The 23035-nt window shown below is 40.8% G+C and overlaps 1 protein-coding gene across 4 annotated transcripts in view; it reads left to right on the top strand.

The window, feature by feature from the left end:
• The window catches only part of ZNF827 (zinc finger protein 827), a 173415-nt gene that overhangs the window by 107266 nt on the left and 43114 nt on the right, over positions 1 to 23035 (top strand). For all 4 annotated transcript variants that reach the window (XM_058550145.1, XM_058550147.1, XM_058550149.1 and 1 more), the window contains exon 8: positions 6762 to 6865. In XM_058550145.1, coding sequence (XP_058406128.1) covers positions 6762 to 6865 — 104 coding nt within the window. The remainder of the gene's footprint in view (positions 1 to 6761; positions 6866 to 23035) is intronic.

Raw genomic sequence — 23035 nt, 5'->3', positions numbered from 1 at the left:
GAGAAATATCTAAGTCAGATCATTTACTCTTAAAATTTCCTTAAAACAAAACAAAAATTAACCCATATCCTTTTGGACATACTTTACCCAGGTCTTGGAAAAAATCTGGAAGCCCTGTTATGTTGTATGACACATAGCTGAATAGATAATCAAGTACTTTTACTTGGAAATACACCAAGTTTTTTTTATTCATTAAAGAAAAAATTGTCTATGTGTGAAGTGAAGTCAGAATATCACTTCAGGATGATTTACCTGAAACTCTTACATTTAATAGAATTTCATTCCATCCTGAAATACATAGATCCTTATGGGGTCTGAGTAAAAACTCATTACAGAGCAAAGTCTTTTTTTTCCCTTGTTTAATCTTTCTTTTCTATTTGCCATCTCCAAATTCGGTCCTAAGAGTTATGATTATTACCTTTTAGAAGGAAAAAAAAATTATTCTCTGTTGCTCCTTTAAAATTATTGTGTCGTTACTAAACATAAAGTTTTTTCTTACATACTGTGTCCACCTTCTTTTCCTTTTTCTTTTTGTTTTGTTTCGCTATTGCCATAAAATGAGAATTCTCGTAACGTTTGGTTTCAGTGGTGGCATATGGGAAGGGATGGATTTTAAGTAGATAGGCTTTCTGTTCTGTGTGAAGCAGAGCTCCCTGTTGGCACTCAGATGTTAAAGGTGGAAATATTTGTACTACAATCGGCACTTAGCAAATGTATCACTATTTAGAGCCATAATCTTTTATGGACTGTTTTATTATTTATTGTAAATCTTTTCTTTTTACAGCTTCTTGCTGTTGACCCTACAGCCCATGCCATCTGATGCGTGGAATTGTCCACAGTGACAACAGCGCCCCTTCACATTTTAACCCTTAGATTGTCTACAAGACAAAAAGAAAAATACACAGTCAATGTCCATTTCATTTTTAACTGGAAAAGAAACTTGAATAGATAAAGTTTTGTGTTTTCTAAGTAACAAAAGGCAGAAAAAGTAATGGGGGAGCTGAGCAGTTCCAAGTCTACACCAACAGTTTCCAGATGCTTCTTCTGAATATTTATACGAATTAGCTAAGTCTTCCAAGTAGCCTGTCTTTGTCCAGGCCCAAAGGGAATAACGGGTGGTCGATGATGATTTTGTTAAATCAGAATCAGTGACCATCCCCTCCCTCATTAGCTGTTAGTTTCAACCTCCTCCTCTACCAACTTTTTAACAAAAATAGTCATCAGAAATAAGTCATTTTTTGACAATTTTTGCCTTTTCCCACTTCCTTAGTTCACTTTCTGTTGGAGGGGCTTTTTCATAGTAAAATGACTAAAGTTCAGGCAGCTGGAGAGTCAGGAAGCGAGAGCCGTGCAACATTCTCAAACTGGCTCCTCTTCTGGAAGAATTCATAACCATCTAAGTTACCGGTTGAAGGACGGTACAAACGTGCCTCAGAGTCGAGTACAACGTAAAGTCTGCATTTCATTTATTGTTTTCCTCCCTGGGCAGATGCAGCCTGGTTCATCTTGTGTCGGGCACCTCCTGGGACTTCCCTCTCTGCCACCCTCTCTCCGCACCAGCAGTCACTGCAGCATGATTGAGGTGCCAGCTTTGTCCACTGCAAAGCTGGGCATCACTGGATCGGATGGGCTTCCGCACTTTACAAACACTGTCAGGCACAGGAGAAAAGGAGCTTAAGAAATATCTCAACATTCTGGACGTTGCTTGGAGCTAAGTTGCAAGTGCAGTGTCTTCTGTTCTCAGAACATGGGCAGAGAGTTAAAGATGACCAAGAGTTAAAGATGACCAACGTTATTAGAGGTCTAATCTCATTAAGCAAGCACATACTATATAGGACGTGCTCTAAGTTTGGTTTTCCCTCCTTCTCCTCTTCCTCAAAGATGGACACCAATCCAGGTTGCTGGAAGATTAATATACGGATGTCTGTGTAGCATAGTGCTCCCATGAGCTTCACATCTGTGCTGAAATGGAGGTTCACGAACACCTAATGAGCTCCTTACCCTTCCCTCTTCATTTAGGCTTAGTAATGGAGATGAGCTTGCCCTCAGAGGCAGTAGCTACAGGCAGTGGGGAATGTTTAGGCTTGCAAATTGACTAGGCCCCTGGGTTGCAGAAGTTGTAGAAAATTGGGACATATCTTAACTTCTAGGGAGAAGTAAAGACTAAAATCACTTGCTCTATTTCTCAATTGAAAAAGTCTTCCTTCAGCTACCTAGGATCCTGCATCCCAAAAGATGGGATGCAGCTCCCACCTGCCCTTCAACCCTCCTTCCATCTCTTCCTTTTGCTCTGTCCGTTCCGAGAAGGATCTGTGGTTCCGTATTGTCCGTGAGTTGCCTAGATGTTAAGAGACCACATGAAAGGCAGTGTAACTTAACCAGTAAGAGTATAGACTGTGATGCCGGCCTGCCTGGATTCAAATCCTGGCTCAGCTCATGAGGAGGGACAATTACTTAACTTCTCTGTGCCTGAATCTCTTCATCTGTAAAATATGGATAATAATAATAATGGTAGCCACTCCATAGGGTCCCTGTGAGGATTAAGTGAAGCTAATACACACAAAGCACTTTAGAACAGTGTCAGATACTTAGTAAGCGATATATGTTAGTTGCTCTTTTTTATTGAGCATGTACCATATACTAAAATTTAACATAAAGTATCTTATTTAATCCTTGCAGCACCCCATAAAGATGGTATTTTTAAACCTCTTTTACAATGATGAAACTGAGGCTAGAGAGGTTGTTGACCTGACAAAGCTTACTTAACTGTTAAGTGGCAAATACGGAATTCAGACTCAGATCCTTGTGATTCCAAACTCTGCTAGAGTGCATCACTCCCCACTTCCCTGCATGAGTGGATACAAATGCAGAGCATGGCATCAGCGTGTTTGGCCTGAGACTGATGCTCTGTTAACCTAATATCTTCTCTTTATGGGTAAGACCTTATACCGGGTTTGAGCTGCCTTGACTTGTGAAGGTTTCTCCATTGAGTCTTTACCCCATAACATTGCTGGTCCTCGTGTGCGTTTTTAGTATGCAATGTTACTCCCTTCTGATTCCCGGCTCCCTCAAAGGAAATCTTTTCTTTTCTATTCAGGATAAAGCCGGCATTCAGGGTAGAAAATTATTTGGAATGTTGTTTCCCTCAGTGATTGTCTCCCTTTCAACTCAATTTCTTCTGAGCGGCCCGGTGATAATAGGGCTTCGCTCCTCACATCAGTGGAAATCTGTGCTGCTGAAGAGAGCATGTGACGATGCAGAGCTAGCCCATTTCCACTTCTTAGCAAACCTAGAAGGCTCTTTCCAGCATGTAGCGTGGCAGCCTCTGCCTGCTTCACCTAGAAACCTTAGGGTTAGTTTTAAATGTACCTGTGATCTTTACCTGCCCTATTTTTAAACTTTTTCGATCTGCATGTGTCACTGCTGGTTTGAGACCTTGACCACCAACCTCACGATGTCCCATGTGGACTGCTGCTCTGGCCACCTGCCTTGTCTTCTGCAAGCCCCCCAGGCCAAGCTTCCTGAAACTGAAATCTCATTCCATCCCCCTCTTACTTAAAACACTGCAGGGCTTCCCACTGCTGTTAGGATAAAACCATGATTCCTGGGAGCGGTGTGCCCACCCACCGCTCCAGCCTCATCTCCCTCTACAATGGGCCTCCACCATCTCCACAGATGGGCTGTGTTCTCTCACTGTGCAGCAGACACCTTCCCCAGCCCCTTGGAACCCTGACCACCCTACTCACCATTCAGGACTTAGCTCAGCTGTGGCTTCTGCAGAAAAGCCCTTCCTGACCAGGTGAGACCCCACTGTAACGCCACACCCTCTCTTCCGCAGCGTTAGTCCCTTTCACGTACCCACACAGGTCTTTGTGCTCCCTGAGATTGGCAACCATAGCCAGTTTTGCCAACCATTATGTTCCCAGTGCCTGGCACATTATGGGCACTCACTAAATGGTTATTGTAAAACTGAGGGAATGGCGGCAGTGCACATGTTTCTCTGTGGCCAGAAGGGTGATATTTCTGGAAACCCTCTAGGGGGGCCTTCTTGGGACTCTTGGTATCCGCAAAGGGAAGTCTCCACATTTCAGACCAAACAATTCCATGGACTCCCCCAAACTCTCAGATTTCAAGGGAATTTCTAGAGTCAGATAACACACAGGCCCATTGCCTGACCTTTACCCTGTGCCCAAGGGCCAACCCGTGGTGTTTCCCGTGTGAACTGTCCACTCAGGCACGAGGATGTCACTGTCACCTTGTACAGAAGCTTCAGAGTTAATGAGATGGGAACTGAGAAATCTTACTCTCTGGGTTTGACCAAGGTCTCTACTTCCTTATAAAAAGTTCTTTGAGTCTAAACAGTTTTCTTTATGGAAGAGCTGGAAATTAACTGAATCACCCCAGCTGTCAACCGACCCTTCAAAATCAGAGCACCTTTTTTTTTTTTCTTTTTTTGTGAGGAAGATCAGCCCTGAGCTAACATCCGTGCTAATCCTCCTCTTTTTGCTGAGGAAGACCAGCTCTGAGCTAACATCTATGGCCAATCCTCCTCCTTTTTTTCCCCCAAAGCCCCAGTAGATAGTTGTATGTCATAGCTGCACATCCTTCTAGTTGCTGTATGTGGGACGCGGCCTCAGCATGGCTGGAGAAGCGGTGTGTCGGTGGGGGCCTGGGATCCAAACCCGGGCCGCCAGTAGTGGAGCATGCGCACTTAACCGCTAAGCCACGGGGCGGGCCCCAGAGCACCCTTTTTTTCATTCATTTTATACAAGGAACTCTTACACTTGTCAATTTGTGAGGAAAAGTTGATTAACTTATGCTCCCCTTTTGGCTAGACAGAGACACAAATAAAATAGCTCACATTTATTGAGCACTTACTCTTTGCCAGGCACTACGAAAAGCATATTCCGTAGACACTCTTATTCAGTCCTCATAGTTCCTCTGTGAGGTGTGGATGCTGTTGTCATCCCATTTTATAAACAGGAAAGGAAGGCTCAGAGAAGTTAAATAATATGTGCGAGGCCACACAGCCATAAGTGGGGGAGCTGGAATTTGAACCCAGAACTGCCTACCCTCCAGCATATGCTCTTAACCACCGTGCTGTATGGCCTTACCATTTCAAATATTCTGTATCAGTTGCAAGTTATGAGGTGCTTGGCGTAAAATCACGTCTCCCCATTCCCCATCACCTACTAGCCTACAGTCGGTTCACTTTTCAAGCCTATTTAAATTGTTTCATGTTTAAGATAAAACTAAAAAGCATGCCATACAAAGTTGCGTTAAATCTAGCCTAACAGTCCTGTAAAACTGTATTGTTTATTAATGTGTGCTTTACTTTTTAAAAACGTATGTGTTCCATTTTTATCTATTTCCTTTTTAATATTTGATAATAGTAACCATAGTCTTGTGGTATGTTTAGAAAAGCAACACCTGCCATGGGAGTCCTAGGCTCGTGTGCCCTAGGATCCATTCTTTCCCCTCATCTGCGCTTCTGCGTTCCTTCCCCTCATCTGTGGTTCTGCAGGGGGCCTGACCCCTGCAGGCTGTGTTTCTCTGGCTTCTGGGAAGGTTCGGCCAATCATAGGCCCTGGTGGGAGATGGGGGTGGGGCTTAAGGAAGAGCTGGGGTGTTTCTCCCTCTTCCTCTCTGTCTCCTGCAGCAGCTGTATCTCCTCCGGGGCTCCAGCTCCCACCGGAGGGCCCCAGCCCCTGGGCTCCACTTACTTCTGCCTTTTGTCCCTCCAGCCTCAGGGTGTTGGTGGCCTCCTGCTCTTTCTACCACTGGGCTGCCTTACTGCCCCCTAGGAACTTTCCGCCACCTGTGTACCCGATTCCCTCCATTAACTTTTCTCCGTTGTAAATAAATAGGGCTTTATGTTCTCCCGGATGGATTCTGCTGGATCCTCCAGTATTCTCACATGTGATCACAATACTTATTTACAGTTTACTTTAGGGGCATGGAAGATGAGGCTATGATTGGGTTAAAATCCTCTGATTCAAAGCATCCCAAGCCTTTGTGTTCACTGTGGCTGTGGTATGAGGGGAAAACCCTGGGTAGGGTGTCTGGTGTCTGGATCTAGTTCTAGCTGAGTCACTAACTGAAGCTTAGAATCACTCAAGTCAGAGCCTCAGTTTCATGGAGAATGAAGGTGCTCCCTGGAGTCCTTTCTGGCAGCGCCATTAGCTGGCTTTAACTCCTTCCCGAACCAAAACAGTCTTAGTGGATGAAGTCTCACTTTCTGTGGGGACCAGTGACTTGTTTCCTTCAGTGCAATGGCCCCTGACTCCAGCCGACTGCCCTTATGAGGCGTGCTTTTGGTCCCTGAGGGATCAGGTGACAGAATGTGGGAGAGCCAAGGCAAACCTTTCACCACCCTGGGAAGAACCTCCAACAGGCCTCTCTGATTCTGACCCAGGCGGTTGGTCTTCATTTGGGCACAACACACATCTATAGTGCAAGAGTGAAATGTACTGCTCAGCTGTCCTGACTATGGGTTTAACAACGTTTCAGAGATGATGTTTCATATATTCACCTTAAATAAAAAACCAATAGGCAGAATATACAGATGGCACCGGTCTGGTGTAATATATTTTCTTTCTCCATTTGAAGCACAATCTTCTTATATTCTCAAAACACCGTTTAAAAAAAATACCTTATCCAGCATTTGTGTGTGTGTGTATATATATATTTGGGACCAGATGCTCTGGGGATCTTAAATAACTTTAATTTACTAAACTTCACTCCTCCTCCCCCACCCCCAGCCCTTTCTTTTCAGAAGATACATTTAGACAATCACCATTCACCTCCAATTCAAAAGACCTGCTGCCCAGTGAATCTGTGCTTCACGGAAGAATATCAGCTCCAGGTATGGAAATAGTGTTGACTTTGCTTCTACTATTGATTGCTTACAAATTACTTTTCTGAAATGTGTGAATTTTCAGATTCCTTCGGCTGGTGCGTTGAATTTATTCATATGTAGCTAGATTTTTAAAAAAAGAGAGAAACTCAATTTAAACAGTCACAAAGTTTATTACAATAAAATGCAGACAGTGATAAAACTCTTCATCTTTGCTTTTGGATCTTATTGTTCTTTCCTTGCTGATGTTTCATTCGTAGAGTGAATTTCTTTTTCTTTGAAATAGCGAAGTACGACCTGAAAATGATTTGCTCTACGTGTTGTCAGTATTTCAGGCAAGCAGCCAAGAAGAGATAGGAGGGCAGTGGCGAGAACACTAATCTCCACCACATAAGGTCGTGACCCTGGTGGGGTGTGGGCCGCCACAAAGACCACTTCAGTTTCCATGGAAGCAACACAGCTCATTAAGACAACCTTGTCACCCAGATTTCGCCTCTCTTTGTAGTCAGAGTATCTGCATATATCCATCTAACGCTCCTTTTTGCCATCTCAGCATCAAACCATAATTTGTCATCCACTCTTCCTTTTTCATCTCTCCTTTCCAGAGTAAAAGGAAAGATGTGCTTTCTGTCCCCTTATCAACAGCCTGGCCATCTCTCAGGGCTTGTGTGTATGTTCTCAGAGTTCTTATGAAATAGTAGCCCATACTTCCTACCTGCCCCCCACCCCACCCTCACACCACTCCAGCAGCCTGGAAACTTCCTGCTATTGCTACCTTCGTTCCCAGCCACCAAGAGAACTTCAGAATGGCCTCTATACCCATTCATTTGTCCAGGAGAGCGGTGGGAGACGAAGGCTAGAACGTGTGCAGGAGGGGCTCACAGCAGGCTTGTTGGCCAGGAACCCCTGCAAGAATGAAGTCTAAGTGTCCTCCACACCCAAGGAGCCCGGTGTCACAGACGACTGGAGGTCTGAGTATTTTGCAATTCAGAAAGAGCCAGGTAGCGTCTTAGGAAATATTGGCTTGGGGTATCACAGGTCATTGGAAGTGGTTTGTGAGAAACAGTGGAGAAAAGGCAACTCTGTCATTCTTTAGTCTTGTGATGGCAGATCCATTTCTTCTCATCTCCAAAGAGTCCGGGTACCTGCATGCTTTTTAGCTTTGCAGGGCTTTCCTATTTGAACACCATAAATAACATGCTTACACAAAAACACATTACGTAACACTTAGTTCTAGAGGTGGAAAGAAATTCTGCTCCGTTGATGTCTTCATTCTCAAACAGGGGCTTATTTGAACTGCTGTTTACTTCCCACAGCGTCGTTTTGAATAGCCATCTCCCTGGTCCCCAAATTATCGCCCTGCTGTTAAGTTGATGGATTGTGGCTTTCTAATGTCAAAATAACTGCCTAGGAATTGCCTGTCAGAGTGCTGTGACCCACACAGGCAGCATCCCATGATGTATATACAAACCCTGCATTGCTGGCTTAATGTTTGGCTTGGCTATATTTTAGGAAGGGTTTATTGGTCGAGTTACAACTCGACCTCAAAGAGTGATATCAGTATATGTTCAACTGTGTGTGGGGGTTTCTGTGATTTGCTTGATAGGTCTCAATTACAAATTAGAGAAACTCACACTAAAAAAGTTAACTCATTTTTGGGGGGAGGTCAGCATAACTGGGATTTTTAAAACATAAATCTAGCATTCTGGGGGATAATCAAACTCCGTACTTCAAAAAGCCTTTCTTTAGGCAGAAGATAAGCGAAATGACTATATTTACATTTTGCTAAAATAGACAACTAAAAAGGAACCTTTTTAAAAATAAGCAAGGTGAAAATGCTTTAGAAATGGAGTTAAAATTAGAAAAATTAAAAATGATAAGGACAACTGGTGATCACGAAGTTCTCATAATCTGAGGACGTGTTTTATAAAGAAAGCCTCAATAATTTGGACTACTTGAGGAGAAGAATAGTCTGAATTAACAAAAGATTGCAGTATGAAGACTTCAAGAAAACATTTCTTTCAAGTCTGGACAGTGATACTTGACCATTATATACCTACAATAGCTCCCCAATCCCTTACCCACAATGCTGAAATCTAAAAAGCTCTACCAACCGCAATTTTTTGAATAAGTGACTTAGTGGTAAAACCTAATGGGAGCTATTTATAGCCTTTATGTGTTACCCCAAGGGTGAAATTCATACATTTTTTTTGCATAAATATCAATGTACTTCATTATGAAGGCCTGTTGGAGTGTTATATAAAGTATGCCTTATGCACCATTTTATATTGAAATGAGAAAAAGTATGTATCCCAAAATGCATCAGGCCTCAGGGGTCTCCAGTAGATATTATGGACCTGCTTGTATTCCAGTACTCTGCTAAATACAGTGCTGGGAAAGAAATTGAAGCTGCAGTTGAGGATCTTAAGATTCTGGGGTGTAGGAGTCATAGATTCTTATAGAAAATTTCAGAAGACCAAGTGGGCAGCAGATTGCTGAATCATTGGAGAAGATATGACAAGAAGATACTGGAGCCCAATGGGGATGCTCTAGCACTGGGGTGGCATTATTAATGAGGGCCTGGCTTAGAGAGAAAAGGAGGAGGGGGATAAGAGAGGCAGACAAAGGGCTGGTTGACTGGTTTGGGAGACTGGTTAGCTTTGCTATAAGCAGGTTGAATTAGGGAATGATAGTGGCTGTGCAGAAATGAAGAAGCCAGGAAAGAGACAGCTGGCTTTAGTGACTAGGCAGAAAATAATTTGTTGTTAGTATACAAATAAAAGCCTCAGAGTCCTTAGAAATCTTCTCTTGGGTAGTTTAAACAGTACCATCAAAAAATTATTTCTATTCTTTATTTACTTAACAAACTTCTTCCTTCCATACATCATGCAAAGATAAATGTCAGTCCGGAGAATTATCTCAGATTCCCAATTAGTAGAGACCATAGTTAATGAGGTTTAATGTACCTAGTTCCAGTCTAAGAAATCCCTCGCAAATGCTGAAAACCCATAGCATTACTTCAACACTATATATTGGTATATATTTATATCCTTCTATCAGTGGGGTGAAATTCTCTTCCAAACGTCTTTGGAGTAAGACCATGGGGCAGGGGAGGTGTGCCGCGTGAGAGCATCATTTAAGGCCTGACAGCTCCAGGCCGAAGGGAACCATCCAGAATGTTGTGATTTATGTTTCAGGCCTGTGGAAAATGAAGCAAGCAGTGTGGGGGAGAGCAAAGTGAGGAGAGGTGGGCAGGACTGTGGCCTGTGAAGAAATCGAGAATAGCGCAGTTAACTAGGCATTTGCCTTCGGCAGATGGTTTCTGAGACACACAGCTGCCACCATCCCAGAGAAACAGAATAAACACAGAGCTTCGCAGTGTCCTGGCCTCGGGTGTTGCCACTATTTCTAGACTGACTTTCCTGAGAACCGGAGAATGCTCATGAGCCAAGACCTAACATTTTTACTTGCTGCGAATGTCTTAGACAGAGGTAACACCAGGAATCCTTAATAAAATGATGAGTTAAAAGCTGCTGTCACCTTCTGCTGGAGGGATGTGGGGACAAAATATCCTCAAAGACGTGAATTGATTACTGAGAGCACCCTGAGTGGTAGTGTTGCTGGTGGGAATTTTACAAAAGAAATAAAAGAGCTTTCCTATTATGCGGGAGATAGAAATTACAGACTGTGTATAATTTAATGTATTCTGTCTAATTTATAGTTGTCTCACTTGGTAAAAGATTTACGTTAATAGAAGAAAGATTCTGAGGTCAGGTGTTTTTCAGGGCTCAAAGAGCAGTTCTATATGAAGAGTAGACCCGTTACTATTGTACCTGCAGCTGTTTGTGTGTTCCCATCATTTTCCCATGAGCAAAGGCTATTAAGAAAAGAATTTATATCTCAGCACTGCTTTTAAACAATGTGGCGTTTCAATTCTGATTTATTATGATTTTGAAGTTCACAGTGTGTTTGCTCTGTATTAAACCAAAAAAATAAAAACATGACCAGAGCGAGGGTGAAGGAAAATGTGGGTCTCCATGGAATTCTTTCAGTGTTTGGAGTCACCGATGCTTCTCTTTGTTATCTCACATGGAGCTTAGTGTTAGACAATGTAAAACTTATCAGCAATTAATTTCTAAATCCCTACTCATTATTTGCTAACTTTCCTTAAAAAAAAAAAAAACAGCTCTTTTTGTTGTTGTTGTTTATAATATACAAACCAAGAAGCAAAGAACATGGGGAAAATTTAGTTCAGGACTTGATATGCCAATCAGGATCTGACGTTAAATAAAATGGCTGGTTTGGAATGGTCTGTCTTGTCCCCAGGCCAATTCTTGATCCATTTTCCTCTCTCTGTTCTGCCCATCAATCTAATACAAGTGGTACCATGTCACATACTTTTCTGAAATCTAAATAAATGTTGCCTTGCATTAGAGTGCCACCCGCAACTAACTCAGCCTGCCACGCTCCTGGCCAGATATGAATGACCTCTTTCAGACAGTTGGCAGAAAAGATGTGCATGTCACCTTCCTTTATGTGAAGACTTCCCAACTCATACCTCAAGAGAGAGACATACAAAGCTGCCCTGGATTATAGCAGAGTGTTTTCTTCAATCCTTTTTCAAACACAGCAGATTCTTTTTAAATTCAGACTAAATCACGGATAAACATTAGAACGTTGGGTGGTGTTGGTGTGTATCATTTTGTAGCTTAAGCTTCTTTTTGATTAAACAAATTTGTTCTGCACAGAGAAGGAAGCTAATAGTTATCAAGGACCTACTAAATTGTCAGGCACAGGATTTATGTCATCTCATATAATTCTGAAAATAATTCATTGAGACATAGGAATTATGCTCAATTTACAGGTGACTAAATAGAGGTTCAGAGAGATTTAATAACTTTTTTTCCAGTTTTATTGAGAGATAATGGACATATAGCATTGTATTAGTTTTAGGTGTACAACATAATGATTTGATATATCTATGTATTACAAAATGATTACCACATAAGTTTAGTTAACATCCATCACCTCACATAGTTATAAATTTTTTTTCTTGTGTTGAGAACTTTTAAGATCTACTCTCTTAGCAACTTTCAAATATACAATACAGTATTGTTAACTATAGTCACCATGCTGTCCATTACGTCCTCAAAACTTATTTATCTTATAACTGGAAGTTTGTACCTTTTGCAGAGAGATTTAATAACTTGTTCAGAGTCATACCATTGGTGAGTGACAGCACAGGAATTCAAGAACTGCAGTACCTTTTCTCTTTTTCTGCCCTGTCATGCTGCCGGCTAAGTCAGAGAGCTAATCGCCAGCAGTGAGCAAAAGGAGCCCATCTTCCCAGTGTTTGCCCACATGCACCCACCATTTGAAGTTGGCATTTGAAGTATTACTGATGGATTGTCGCCTTTTAGTTAGGAATAAAAAGGCGTCCTTAAAGTAAGATATTACACAGAATTTACAAGATAAGAAGGTACTGTTTATTAATATAATTCTAATTTTGTCCTCTTCCATTTCTGTCTTTTCTTTTCTTCCTTTAATACTTTGATATCTGGTAATCATACTCATTTGGAACATTTCTTTCAGTTAGGAAAGTGATAGAAGCAGTTAATGTTTCTTTTCAGTAATCTTTAATGGATCATCTGGGCTGTAGAAATCGTTTCATGAAACTGTAAAAACTTCCTGGTTAAATCAAATGTGTCACACTGAAGTTAGTGGTGATCTGGTCAGCAGTGCAGAAGAAAAAGTTCTAGACTGGGAATCAGGAGAACCCAGGTTTAGTCCTAGCCCTGTTTCCAGTAGAGAAAGAATAGATGATCTCCAAGCTTCTTCCACATCCCCTCTTTTTCAAAAACTCTGCCATGTGTAATGGTACTGTAACTGCAGCCCAAGTTGGTTTATTTTTTTGAGGGCCAAAACTATATGCTGGTACAGGGGAAAATCAGAGTCTGGTCTAGGAGCTTAAATTCTACCACCCCCGCTAACAGCTGGGGAAGGGACAAGTCACTGTAAGTAATTCTTGAAAGACCCAGTGTTGAGGGTGGTAGTGACTGGGAAGGGAGCACAGGACAGACCTCTAGGAAGCTGGAATGTTCCATTTCTTTAACTGGCTGCTGATTACATGCAAATGTAATTTTGTGAAAATTCACCAAGCTGTGTACTTATGACAGTATTTCTGCATTTGTTAGGGTCATGTGGCTTAGTCACAAATAGGTGGGTTAGATGCCAAGTGGTCACCTCCAGGCCATCAATACGAGTACACGTGCACTTCAGAGACTCTGACAGTGATGATGATGACAGCAGTCTTTCACTTATACAGCTATTAGTTTGCAGGAACGTTTCCATTTGTAGCACAAACTTATTTCTCTGAACTCAATGGCATGTGGGTTGATATATCTGAGTCCTGTTGTGTTTCAAGTTGGGAAGCTATTCTGCACTGCTTTTAGCATTTTTTTGATGTACATGCAGTAGACGAGCTCTAGCCTGTTGGGCTGTTTACTAGAGGGAGAATTTTTCATTGTTACAGATTTTCCTGATCCAGATAATGTTATTTGAGGCTAAAAATAGTGTGCTTGCAACTAGCCCCATCTGTCCCTCACGAGCCTAGTTTGGTCTTAGTCAGAGTGTAGGTGAATTCCAAAGGGGAGCTATTGGCTCCATTAAAAACTTCATTAAAGGGGCCGGCCCCGTGGCATTGTGGTTAAGTTCACGCTCCGAGGCCCAGGGTTCACGGGTTCAGATCCCAGACTTGGACCTATATACCATTCATCAAGCCATGCTTTGGCGGCATCCCACATACAAAATAGAGGATGATTGGCACCAGATGTTAGCTCAGGGCCAATCTTCCTCACCAAAAAAAAAAAAAAAGTTCATTAAAGAGAAAGGTCTTGCATGAAGCATTGTCTACTGTCAGCTTTCTGTGCAAGTTAACCCTCTTCACAAATATAACTAATCAGGGCTCTGCAGACCAACAGTTGTGGGGTTCACACTCTGAAGTGCAGGCACCCTTTTTTTAAGGGTGATAACCTTTCCAAAGGAGAAATTTATATCCAATTTAGAGGCCTCACCTGAGCTATCTATAGAAAGCCAGAAAGACAGAGAAAAAGCCTGTGGTTGTTTGGCCAAGCACCGTTATCTCTGCCCGGATGGCACAGGGGTTGAGTCATTTGATATTGACGATAATCTTCAACACTTTCATGTTTGTATTGTGTGGGAAATGGTAGCATCCAAAAGCCCTTTTAAAAACCCAGTTCGAGGACTTGGGTTCTCAGGTACAGGTTACCCCTCTGGGGCTGTAGCCACCTTGGCCCTGGCCTGGTGTCTTCCTGGGGCAGAGCAAATGTGTTTGTGCTCACATAAAATTTTCCACATGCCATTTATAAGGCCTCCGCAGTGCCTGTGCTGGTGTTTTTACTTTTGCAAAGGCTATTGAGATGCCTTGAGAATGAATAGTGCTATAAAAGGCGAGATTCTGGAGTATGTGTAATGGATGATGGAGAGTATTTGTTTGAAAATTGCCATGTAGTGACCATAGCTTTAGTTTGGGACTGGTTAATTCAGTCTACAAGGCCTTTTCTGTATATACAATATGTTCTTCTATTCCTATCAGAAGTACATATTTCATGCAATTTCTTCTGTGTGTTGATTCCTTCTCAGGGCAGCAACTGCCCTCCGGTAACCAGGGTAGAAAAAAAGAAAAGTCATTCCACTCACAAACTAGACCATCTATTTTCATTCAAACAAACCCATTCTGTATTCCCATGTGTAGGCCAAATGGTGCCTCTCTGTGGTAAGAGGCACCTCGCACCACACCTTAGCCATTTCTTGATGTAGTTATTGCAATAACAGTTAGGGGCTTCATTTTTTTTTTCTGTTCTCCCTTATGCAGTGTATTTCCTTAAGCAAGGTGGTTAGCATTTCTGTTCTCAATTTACCATCCAGAAAAGAAAGACGTTAACTAGAAGCGCAAAAGTATGGGCAGTCTGCATTTGCTTCAAGATATTAGTTTCACCACACCATCTGCTAGAGTTCTATTGAAACATCCCACACAGAGGTCCCTCGAGCTCTTTAAATTCAACAGGTCCCAAAGTAAACATATTATTTCCCCGCCTCCCACAGTCCCCATACCTCCCCTCCAAAATTAATTCATTAATTAAAGCTCTCTTCTCTATCCTGTTCTTTCTGTCTTTGTGGCTAGCATCATCATCATCACCTGCGACGGCACAAACCATAAGGTTGGACACCATTTGTTTGGGTTCCCCCCAGAAGCACATCCTGAAGCAGAGAGTTAACTGCAAGTAGTTTTTTAGGAAGTAAGACCAGGCAACACTGGGAGGGGAATGGGGAAGTGAGCCAGGGGGAGGAAGGCAGCGGATAAAGGATACAGTATCAGACAGGTTACCCGCTGTGGACAGCCGGAGATTCATTTCACTGGGGAACTCCGGGAAGCAACGGAGGACGCACACCTCAGTTTCCTCCCCAAGGGGTGAGAGAGCTGGGATATCTGTGCAGTCAGCCATCAGCTAAAGCTGCTCCCAGGAGAGTCAATTCCCCGAGACTCTGGTGAACAGCACAGGTGGGCAAAGCGGGCTTCAGTGACCAGAGAAAGCCCTTGGCGAATAATACGCAGGTGGTCCCAGTGGGAAGGCAGGCCTCGAAACAGTAAAGGCAAGCTGACGACTGGGGAGGCGAGGGTGGGAACTACAGTATTTGCTGCATCATCTGTCATTATTGCCTCTTCCTCATCCTCCACCTCCATTCAGTTACCATGTCCTCCTGCATTGATTCTTCCTCCTAGATCTCTCCTAAATGCATTCTTTTCCTTCAGTCCCAACTGCCAATAACTTGATTCAGTTCTCCATCATTTGTCCTCCAACGATGGCCTCTGGCTGGTCTCCCTGTCTCCAGTGTCACCCCCTCCAATTCCTTCTCTCATCCTGCAGCCAGACTAATCATTCTAGAAGGCAGATCTCATCATGTCACTCTCGGCCCTGGTGGCTCCCCATGGCCCTCAGGAAAAAGCCTGAATTTTGACTGCTTGCACGTGCACTCTCTCCCTATAAGCTGCCTTTTGTCTTGTTTTTTTAGTAGTCTCTGCTTTCTTTGGAAATCATTCCCTGCCACCCCGCTTCCTTCAGTGTCCCTGTTATTTAGAATTTCCTGTTTGCTCATCAGCCTTCTCCCTTAGCCTTCTCCCCTGGTGGGCATAAACTGTCTTGTTGATCATTACATCACCCAGAAATTAGCACCTAGTGTAGCTGCTCAACAAATCGTGGGTGAAAGTATATTGTCGAAAAACTAGGTTTTTTGTACAACTAGTGTTAAATGTTCTAAAGAGAGATCTGATAAGACTTTGATTATAACATAGATATGCTTTGGCTGTAGGTTAAAATGGATCCCTTTATAAATATCAGGTGTGCAATAAAGCGCTTTCCAAATAGAGTTGCTCTCTGTATCTAATGTGAGTGCCATACTACCATGACGTAACTTTCCTTTAGAATTAAATGGTTTAGCTTGATAGGAGAAAGATTGTAGGGCTGTTGTGTTCATTGTTTTCACCCTAGATATAGAATCTAACTGCCAACCACCAAAGAAACTCTAGGCTGGCATTTCTGAGGGCAGAGGGTGGAAGGTGGAGGTACAAGAAGACTTTACATGGTTTGATGTAAAAGTCCAATACTTGAATTAATGTGAAAACCCAATACAGATTTTCACATGTAATAGTAAAGTTCCCAAACATAAAATTCCCTATGTCGTTAGTCTGATATTAAAAAGCTTGGAATTATTTCAAATAGAATTTTTTCTCGTCTGTGAGCCGACCACTTTATCAAATGAGCTTCTCTCTTAATGTAAATTATTTTATTGAGGGACAGTGTTATATTTTGATCCAAATGGGGCAAAAGTTCACATAAGTACTAGTGGGAAACTTTGTGTGAGATAGATTTGAGTTCAGGTCTGAATCTCTCTGGAATTTGGGCAGCCCATGAAATGGAAATATCTTTTTTTCTTTCAAATCATTAAAAAATTATATATGGCTTTTTCCTCTTGCTTGGGAAATATGTCCACAGATCTTCTGACACTTCCTCGCTTGTTTCTTACACATGAAGAGAGAAACAATTTTCTACAGCTGTCAGGCTACACACCGCCCTAGTCTTACACCTTTCTCCTCACCTCCACAAGAAACAATAGAGATGAGCCCTTCTGGAATTGGAGATTACCACCCCTACACAGCCATTTCTGCCCTCAGCTACCTATACTCTCAAATGCTTTTGCATTCTATTTCATCCCAGTCTCTTCCTTTCCTTTTTCTAATGGTGAACCATTATGGGGCTTGCATGAGACAAGACAAATTAAATACTCTTTTTTTTTTTTTTTTTTTTGTGAGGAGATCAGCCCTGAGCTAATATCCGCCAATCCTCCTCTTTTTTCGCTGAGGAAGACGGCCCTGGGCTAACATCGGTGCCCATCTTCCTCCACTTTATATGGGACGCCGCCACAGCATGGCTTACCAAGCAGTGCGTCGGTGCGCGCCCGGGACCCGAACCAGCGAACCCCGGGCCACCGCGGCGGAGCGCGCGCACTTAACCGCTTGCGCCACCGGGCCGGCCCCAAATTAAATACTCTTTTAAACACGTAAATAAGAAACAATTTCTCTAAATTAAAGAGAAATACGATGCTCCATATTATTTCATGAGCTTGGCACCTGATGTCTCATTCTAGAATTTAATCTGTGAATAGACTTGAGCATGTAACACTAAAGGTATCTGGACAAGGATGTGCTTTGCAGCATAAAGATCTAAAAACAAACTAAATGTCCATGGGCAGGGAGCTGGTGAAATGAACCATGGGACATTTGATGGAAAACACCACAGCCATTAAAGAAATGAAGGAGATCTGTAGGAATTTATTGGAAAAGATGTCCAAGATATATTGTTAGATTTAAAAAACAAAAACAAAAAACTGGCTGCAGACAACATGTGTGACATGATTCCATTTATGTTAAAAAAAAGAGTTGGTACATTTTATGTACCCATAATATGCTTGTATATGCATAGATAATTTCTCGGCAGATACACTGTTAACAGTGATTACCACTGAGTGAAAAGGATTGGGATTGGGAGATGAGAAAGAGTAAGTAAAAGGTGTTCTTTTATTTTTCAGTTTATATGCTTTGTTCTATTTTTAATCATTAATTTGCATTACTTTTATAAAAGTTAAAAAAAAGTAAAGTGGGAGACCTATGTGTTCAAATCACGTTTTTTGTTTTTTTGAATCTGTCATTTACACATGTGATGACTTGGAGCTTTAACTAATTGTCTGTAAGTTAAGTGAACTACTGAAAATGTAGATAAGGCAATGATTCTTAGTCATCTTTCTGCAGTGAGTTCCCCCAGCTAGAAGCCAGAGTTAAATGAGTTTTTCATACAATTCATGAGAATATAAAGCAGGTTACAAATCTACGTGAATAGTTTGATCCCATGGTTTGTAAAAATGTGTGCATACAAGAAAAAATCAGGATAGATAGGTGTAGAAATGTTAACTGTTATCTCAGTTTAGTTAGGATTTCAAGTGATTTTTCTTATATTTTATGGACTTCCATTTTTACAATAAGCATATATTATTTTTATAATCAGGAAACATCAATGAGCTCCTTTCATTTTGAACAAAGGAGAAACTGTCTTGTATATTCTGGTACTGAATGCTTGACATCAGATCTCTCTGGAAGTTTCTATCATGAGGATGTGCCTGGAGCTTTGGACAAGGAGCTCAACTTCAGCAGAACCACATGTAAATGTAACCCCAGAAAAAATGGTAGACCTAAAAGCAACAAAAGTGAATGGAGATATTTTCAACTGGAAGAGATGGAAATGTTGGAAAAAAACTTGTAAGGGATGTTTAGAAAGTAGAACTCCTCTTAAGACATCAAAGTACTTCAGACTTAGGGATCCTGCTTTAATGTCTTGTGTTTGTTGGCACCTCCTACCTTCATGATTTCCCCATCCTCTGTTACATGCAGCCTTGGGTACCTTTTTCCTATCCAGGGCTTTCCAGTCAAAATGACTCATCCATCTGCAGAGTCTAGTTTCCCGCCTTAAGTATCCAGGAATGAGTCACTCAGATCAGTTGCTTCTCTTTTAACTTCAATGGAATTAGGTTCAGGGACGTTCAAAAGATTCATGAATGGGTGGGTCCGGGGAAAGGCTGTGGTAAGGTTATCAGGGAAAGCAGCTGTATTATAGGAATGGGAGAGAGACCCGAGAAACAGAATAATTAGGGAGTCAGATAGCCCAGAGATAAAATGATTTACCAAAAAAGGTTAGATCCAAACTCGGGCTGTCAGTCTTTGCTGGAGTATGGAGGCAGAAACTAATTGGTTATGTGGATTTTAGGTAACTATTTTGTCTTAAAGGCAAGATGACTCATACCAATTATTTTTTTGCTCACTAATTTTGTATGTACTGTGTAGGTACTTGCCAAAAGAAAAGCAGGGGAAAATTTTACTCAGAAAAGTAAAATTCGTACTCTTGCAAATGCTTTTAACATGTAGGCATGCATTCAGTATGTGAAAGTTATTTTTGACACTATTTTTGGCTAAATTGTTTTTCATTTTTATGAAAAATGTTAATTTTTAAAGCACTCTGGTCTATCTCCCAACTGTTACTTTTATCACTCGAAAATGTGATATTTTAAAAATATCATCACTGGTGTCATACTAAGACTTGCCTTGGATTACATGCCTTTCATAGTAATTAATGTCTTTTTCCCCTTAAAAAAGGCTTTTGGACATGAAAAAGGAATAAAATGAAAGTTCACCAAAATGTTCATAACAGTTGTCTTTGGTTAATGATGGGAACTGTGGTTGTGGGTTTTTTTTTTTTTTGCCTCTTGTCTGTGTTCTTCTAGTTTTCTATAATGAGCATGGAATACTTTTATAAAGAAAAAATCAAATTTATTAGGGAGAGTAAGGGGTTAAGGAACAAAGATAAGATTCATGATGCTTTGAGTTACACTATAATGATTACTGTGGTTACACACAAGATAGGCCTTTGTCCAAGGCTCCTAAACATCTTGTGTTACAATGAACAAATATTAGCAGAGTCGTTTCAAAAATTTTAAGTTACGTATCCTGTAAGTTATTAACAAAGAACTGTGAAATCTCATATGAAATACAAATATGACCACAATCGTTTAAATACGTATTTCAATTTGGGTACTTACTAAGCTCACTTGAGCAGTGATTAAAATTTGAGGATGGTTACTTATTTTTAACCTTACGAGGGAGATTAATGAATTATTTATCTTAGGGCACCAGCTGTTAGAGAAGAACTACACACCATCTTATTTAACTTGGTTGTTGAAAATAGTATTTAATGGAACAGTCTCTTGTACTGTTGCATTGCGCTATTGGTCTCATAAATATCATTCACTTATGTCTAATTAATAAAATAATAGCTGCTGATGGAGGATATTTTCAGTAGTGATATCAAGAAGTATCATAAGCGTTCACATTTTCTTGCATCAATTTAGTTTCCTAACAGAAGAGGTCAATTAGAAAAATGATCTCAGTGGCCACAGACAGGTTCATTGACTGTCCCCTTAGATTATTTTCATTCTTCTCCATCACTGTCAGAGGATAGTGAATGTTAAGAAATGAGGATTAAATATAGAAAGGATTGAGTATCATTAAGTATTTGATGAGCAGTGTGAGAAGCTATTATGAGATGTGTGTACCACTGGAGTGAAAAGAAAGTTCATTCATTCATTCAACAAATACTTAGTGAGCAGCTATTATATGCCAGATATTTTTTAGGGGCAACTTGGGGAACAGCAGTGAACAAAACATGGTCCTTGACTTTATGGAGTTTACACCCTAGGGAGAGAGGCAGACAATAAACAAATAATTATACAGTGCATATATAATATATACACAACTATACTATAACATCATAAAAATATGTAACATATAATTATATAAGGAGATGGGTTGGGAAGAGGCCATCTAAGGTAGGGTGGTTGAAGAAAGTTCTCCCTAAGAAGGAACAATTCAAGCAGATACCTGGAGCAAGTATGGGAGCAAGTCATGTCGTGACGTGTGGGGTTGAGTGTCCTGGGTAAGGAGAACAGTAACTATAAGCCCCTGAGGTGAGGTGGAGCTTGGCTTGGGGAAGTGACAGCAGGAAGGGAAGGTAGTTTATAGGGCCTTGTAGTGACTAGCTGAATAGCAAGGTCCCGGACTTTTATTGCAAGTATTCCAGGAACCATTGGAATGTTTTGAGCAGAGAAGTGACATAATCTCACTTCCATTTAAAAAAATTAATCTGACTCTTTCTTGTTTAATCTTTAAAGCCCTAATAAAGACCCCTGAAAGGCTTAATGGAAACAGAGAGGCCCTGCATAAAGATAAGAGGGACAAAGAAAGTTAATTTAATTTGCTGGGTCTTATTTTTACAGTGGATGGAATCTGTGCGTATCCCTTTAATAATTAATTATTGATGTTGAGTGCTGCCCAATATTTATCTCACAATTTCTCTTACTATTAAGTTATAAAAGAGGGATTATGTTTTTATTTTCTTATGTTTAGTTGAAATTTTGGTTTTTTTCTTAGTTAAAAATGACTAGCTAGATATTTAACTGAATATTTATGGAAAAAAGTCTACAAAACTCCCCCTAATAACAAAAATGACTCGGAAAGTTATAGAACTTAAAATTAGAATTTTTTTTAAAAAGATACGACAAATCCATTATTTAGAATTCAATGTAGAAAAGAGAATGCCTTGATAAGAAAGGTGAATTTAGCTTCACACAAGAATTGCTCCAGCATTATTTATAAAGAGTTATGTCAGGAACTATGAATTCACCAATAAAACTGCAAATTACTCTAACAGATGCTTACAAAGCATGCCTAGAGGCTATTGTATATGTGTGTTTTGTCAGTTCTGCCATTAAAGAGGTGATTTACAATCCTAAAACCACTAATGATGGCATTTTACAAATGTTATACCAAATAATATTGTGTAAGACAATAGCATTCGTTATTTACAACAGAAGTCCTAAATATTTGTTATATACGTACATTACTGACAATCAAAGAGCTCATATTTGCTAGTTCATAATAATATGAATCTTTAGGAGGGGGGATTTGCCTTTGCCCCATTCATGGAAAGAGTACTTAAAAAGGAATTTTGTTACTTCTCATACTTAGAAACACTACCAACTACTAAACCCCATCAAAAACCTGCTTACTAAGTAAGATGACCACCACCACTGAAAGGCTCAGGTTCAAGATGACCTTGCAGCTAAATATACCACTTCCCACCCATCTCCAATAACCCTCAGATGTTGAGATCACTTTTTAAAAATACTTTATTTGTTATCGACCATATCTGAGGAAATGTGGACTCTTCATTGACTTTTCAAGAGTTGCATTCTATAAATACATTGTTCAGCTGCATTTTTATTCTAAATGTTTTGTAGCCACTAGAATAGAGTAGGTGATTCTCTAGTCTAGACCTGTAATCGTACTGTGCTCCAGCCAAGCCATGCAGAGACAGTTTGCTCAGATAGAGAGTGAGATAATATGTTTCAGTGATAAAATAAGCAGTCCACTCCTTGCTGGCAAGCTGTGAGGTTGACTACTTAACATTGAGCTAGAGAGTGAGTCTGAACTACAGTTTCCTCTAGGATGATGCGAGCTTCAAAATTCACTGGGTGAGAGGGCAAGGGAGGAGAAACCTTTACAAGTGGTTCATTTACATCCATTTTCACTAGTCTGTGTGTGTGTATGTGTTCATTTCCTTTTGGCATTGTGAGAGCAAACTGGTCAAAATCGCTAAAAGGGCTTTGCAGTTTCAAACAAAAATTTCCACTTAACAGATTTTATAATTAAAAAAAGAAAATTTTTAGTTGACTAATTGTGCCCTAGCAATGGTGGCCCCTCTTCAGGGTAGCACACCGTATACTAGAACAAGTTATAAAAAAAAGAAATGCATTTAAGGAAAACGGCATCCATTTTGAGAAACGGAGTTTTTTTTAATGCATAAATAATCCAGCCAGGATGTTCCTATGTGCTTAGCACACTGAATGCATTTAAGTCATTTTCATTTTATTGGGGAACTGGCATAAACCTGCAGTTAGACCTTTGAGAAATCATTACTGGCTCAAGCTAAATGATAT

This window comes from Diceros bicornis, chromosome 11 (genome assembly GCF_020826845.1).
Source record: "Diceros bicornis minor isolate mBicDic1 chromosome 11, mDicBic1.mat.cur, whole genome shotgun sequence".
NCBI classification, from domain to species: Eukaryota; Metazoa; Chordata; class Mammalia; order Perissodactyla; family Rhinocerotidae; genus Diceros; species Diceros bicornis.
The sequence above is the reverse complement of the archived record's forward strand: the minus strand, read 5'-3'. Positions and strand labels throughout refer to the sequence as shown.